The sequence below is a fragment of the Alosa alosa genome, chromosome 19 (genome assembly GCF_017589495.1).
Source record: "Alosa alosa isolate M-15738 ecotype Scorff River chromosome 19, AALO_Geno_1.1, whole genome shotgun sequence".
In the NCBI taxonomy this organism is placed as follows: domain Eukaryota; kingdom Metazoa; phylum Chordata; class Actinopteri; order Clupeiformes; family Clupeidae; genus Alosa; species Alosa alosa.
In genome coordinates this window covers 2,111,839-2,116,838 of record NC_063207.1, presented here as the reverse complement: position 1 = coordinate 2,116,838, position 5,000 = coordinate 2,111,839, and the positions used below count along the sequence as shown (strand labels likewise).

The 5,000-nt window shown below is 44.3% G+C and overlaps 1 protein-coding gene across 1 annotated transcript in view; it reads left to right on the top strand.

Annotated features, from left to right (window-relative positions):
- Positions 1 to 5,000, top strand: part of atp1a2a (ATPase Na+/K+ transporting subunit alpha 2a) — a 56,050-nt gene that overhangs the window by 20,619 nt on the left and 30,431 nt on the right. The window contains 2 exon segments of the mRNA XM_048228244.1: positions 2,220 to 2,299; positions 3,914 to 3,917. Coding sequence (XP_048084201.1) covers positions 2,220 to 2,299; positions 3,914 to 3,917 — 84 coding nt within the window.

Here is a 5,000-nt window from a genome sequence, read left to right as displayed (position 1 = left end):
TGCCATCGATGTTGAATTTTGGGCTTCTGACGGAAACTGATCAATCTGACCAACAATTAACATCGATTTGACACTCCTTTGCTGTCCGGGGTAGCAAATATCATTCATTTAGAACATTTAGTTACGCTGTTTGTTATTATAATCACAGCACGGCCTTACGTTATCATAACCACATCATTACATTATCGCAATTAATAAGTCATCATAATCATCATTGTCAGCATGACATGTCACACATAGCCTACCTGCTCCACCACTGAGTTCTTATCATGTACTGTAGCCGCAAGGCTCCACCACCTGCCCACTGTCCCTCTGTATGCTTGCTTAAATCCTCGTTCAAACTCAACGAACTTCAACATGTTGCTGACATATGCTAGCCTATCTGCAATATTGTATTTTTGAAGCTTCTACATTGGTGTTACTTTTGCACTAGGCCTACTATTGTCACTATCGGCAGCCTCCGCAATTTCGTGTAGGGAACTTCGATTAACTTCTGATGGCTCACAAAATCCTGGCTCTGGGCCAAAATGCGAGTGGTGGCCCTGACGTGAGCTGTTATTGGATCAGTCGACATATTAAAAAATGTAACCAGTGGGCCGCTTATTGTCATTTCTTTGGGCCTATCGTTGGCCAAAATGATTAAATTATATATATAGCCTATTCTATCGGCCCAAAAGGTGCGTCGGCCCACCGGGAAAATGCACGGTATGCCAGATGGCCAGTCCACATACACACACACACACACACACTACATACACACCACACAATACACACACTACACACACACACACACACAGACACACACACACACACACATAGACACACACACACACACACACACACACACACACTACACACACACACACACTACATACACACACTACACACACACACACACACACACACACACACACACACACACACACACACACACTACACACAACAACAACTCCTAAAGTGCCTAGATCCCTTCAACTCCACCAACAAGTACCAGGTACACACACACACACTCACATACACACACTACACACACACACACACACACACACACGCCACACACACACACACACACACACACACACACACACACACACACACACACACACACTACATACACACTCACACACACACCACACACACACTACACACACACACACACACACACACTACCACACACACACACACACACACACCTACACTCACACTACACACACACACTACACACACACACTTCACACACACACACACACACACACACACACACACACACACACACACACACACACACAATGCTCTGTCATCAAGCTTTGTTTGTAAGGGATCTGTAAAAGTACCTAGGGTCTACTTTTGGTAGTCTGGCCACGCCCACCTATAACTCCTCTCAGGGAGATACTAGTCTGGAACATCATGGGTGGCAGCCAATGACGGCGTAAAGCTCCACATTTGGACCGTTTCCATGTTGCTACATTGTCATTAATATTCATTATATAATCTCTCTCTCCCTTTCTTCCTGTCTTCCTCTCCTTCTCTCTTCCCCCCTTCTCTTCCTATGTTATTCTTCGTCTCTCTCCCTCCTCTCTCTCCTTCTCTCCTCCCTCCTCTCTCTTCTCTCTCCTCCTCTCTCTCCTTCTCTCTTCCCCTTCTCTTCCTATGTTATTCTTCCTCTCTCTCCCTCCTCTCTCTCCTTCTCTCTCCCTCCTCTCTCTCCTTCTCTCTTCCCCCCTTCTCTTCCTATGTTATTCTTCCTCTCTCTCCCCCTCTTGTCATTTCCTCCATCTCTCTTTTTCTCCTTTCCTCTCTCCCTCCTTTTCTCCCTCCCTCCTCCTCTATTTCTCCCCTTCTCTCTCTCCCTCCTCCTCTTTCTCTCCCTCCTCTCTCTCCTTCTCTCTCTCCCTCCTTCTCTCCCTCCTCCTTCTCTCTCTCTCCACCTTCTCTCACCCCTTCTCTCCTCCTCCTCTCTCCCTTCCCTCTCCCCCATCCCTCTCTCCTCCTTCTCCTCCTCTCTCCTCCTTCCTCCTCCTCTCTCCTCCTTCTCCTCCTCCTCCCTCCCTCCTTCTCCTCTCTCTCTCTCCCCTTCTCTCTCTCCACTTTCTCTCTCTCCACCTTCTCTCTTCACCCCTTCTCTCTCTCCCTCCCTCCTCTTCTCTCTCTCTCCTCCTCTCCCTCTCCTCCTCTCTCTCTCCTCCTTCTCTCTCCCTCCTCCTGTCCTCCTCCAATAGCTCTCTATTCATGAACCTGAGGAAAGTCCCAACACCAACCTGCTCATCATGAAGGGAGCACCTGAGAGAATCTTGGACAGGTACCTACACCAATCAATCAATCAATCAATCAATCAATCAATCAAACAGTCAATCAATCAATCAAGCAATGTGTTTGATGATCAATGTGGTGTTCTGTGATTTATGTGTTGTTTGGTGGTGATCGATGTGGCTGGTGGTTGATGTGGAGTTTGGTGATCAATGTTGTGTTTTGTTAACGATGTGGGGTTTGGTGATTGATGTGGCTGGTGTGATTGATGTGGCTGGTGTGATTGATGCAGCTGGTGATTGATGTGGCTGGTGATTGATGTGGCTGGTGATTGATGCGGCTGGTGATTGATGCGGCTGATGCGGCTGGTGTGATTGATGCGGCTGGTGTGATTGATGCGGCTGGTGATTGATGTGGCTGGTGTGATTGATGCGGCTGGTGCACTGCAAAAAATGAAATCTAACCAAGTGTTAATAATCTTCTATTAAGATCAAATAATCTATTTGGTATTGTTTTTAGTATGAAAAGACTTATCTAGTGCTCTCCAGCCAAGATCATTTTGACTTAATTTAAGAAGACCTTGTGACTTATTTTGAGTGTCTTATCAAGACAAATTTACTCAATGCACTGGCAGACAAATTTGCTTGTTTTTAGGACAAATTTATGCCTTTTCAGACAAATTTGCTTGTTTTCAGAGATGAGATGTCTTAAAATAAGTCAAACTTTCTTAAATTAGGTCAAATGTTTCCCATGAAAGGGCTAAGTAAGTCTCTTTATGCAAAACAATACCAACAATTTTCTTGATCTTGATATATAATCTTGATATAAGATTAATAACACTTGGTTGGGTGTGTTGAATAACGGTTTTGGGTGTGATTGATGTGGCTGGTGTGATTGATGCGGCTGGTGATTGATGTGGCTGGTGTGATTGATGTGGCTGGTGATTGATGTGGCTGGTAATTGATGTGATCTTTTTCTGATTTCTGTTAGATACCCATTTTATCGCAGGTCAGGGGCAAGAGACTGACCATGGACTGACGACTGGAAAAGGCGCCTTCAGAATGCCTACATGGGCTGGGGGCCTGGGAAAGGTGCTGAGTGAGGAGGGGCAGAGAGCGCGGGAGGGGTGCTGAGGTGCTGCAGCACCCCTGCTGGCAGGAGATAGATTTTTGATATGTTTTAAATAATTGCTAATTAGGCTGTCTGACGTTATTTATATTTTGTGTGAAATGATGAGTCCTGGCAAAAGGATTATGAATGAAGTTCGAATATAGGCTACTAAAAGTGCTGATTATGAGGGAATCAAGCGTGAGCATTGAGTCAGTTACTGTAAGAACGTGGCGTGGTTTCATCTATGTGATAGCGATCAAGTGTGGCGAGCCTACACTTCAGTTGATATAACTACATATTCTGCTCACGATTTACCGTTCAAAAAAACCATGGATAAGCTGAAAGAAACTTTACTTGTGTTTTACAGTTTTGCAAAATAATAAATGCATAGCTAGTGAAATCATTCACTATCCTAGTCGCTAAGATAAATTATTAGGACACATACTTGCTGGAGATGACACACTGGGTTATTCAGAAATTGTTTACTGAGATCATTGTAGCCTGATTATTAGCCTATATTTAAAACCCTAACATTTCTGGTGTGGTTTGTGATCAGAAAAGTAATTTTCATAACTATACTAAAATAGTCAATACATTCTTGATGAAGTCTTGGCTTCTGTGTGGGGTTAAATTGGCGATGGACTCGGGAGTCTGTCATGAACGTGCGTTGTGGCTGCCCGGAACTTTCTAAAACTTCTAGCTATCACCGCACACTGCACTAAAATAGCGTGTTGTAGTCAAAATCTAAACATGTCCGAGGGGGGGTCATCGGACATCCATTATTTTGTTATTCAACACCCTAGTCAAAAATAGGTTCCCGTCGCCTGAGGAGGGGGTGCTGTGTCAGGAGGGAGTGGGAGGCATAGATATATAGGTATGGCTAGATGTCTGCGTCAGCTGCTTGCTAATGGGTTGTCGGGCGTCCGCACCTCGCGTATACATCTTGCCACAGTCAATAAATAACTGTAACATTGTGTTTCCAATGGTGCACTGTAATGACAGGTAGTGTCATTACCTTTAGTGAAGAAAGGACCATCAGACACCACAGAGCCCACCAGATGAAAGCTTGTCTGTGACAGATGAGTGCTTGATGATGCCATTGGAGACTCCATATAGACATCCAGCCATTCTATATATATCTATGGTAAGGAGGGGTGCTGTGTGCAGGAGGGAGTTGGGGTAAGAGAAGTGGGGGTAAGAGGTGCTATGATGGGAGGGAAGTGGGGGTAGGGTGCGGGGTGGTAGTTAAGGAGAAGGGAGCAGGGGCAGCTACCCATTTTGAGGGGTATGCAACAACAAATTAGCCCCCAAAAAAAAGCATAAACAAGTAAAGTGTGGTATAAATTATTATTTTAAAGAAATTGTGCAATTAGACAACAAAGTATTGTTAAATAGTACATTGTCACTTCAAGCAGTCAACGGTTCTCCATAACGTCCTTTGCCAGCTGTTGTTCACAAGATGAAATGATCCAACTCTAATAACTGTTTGCCATTATTGGCACAATGTTAAGCTATTAATAATAGGATTGTTAGGAAATGGAAACATGTAATGAGTTGTTGCTAGCGTGACATTTCTGTTTACAGTTGTTAAAAAGTTCAGTATGAGCATGGTAGCCACTAGCTATATCTAGATGGAATAGAGT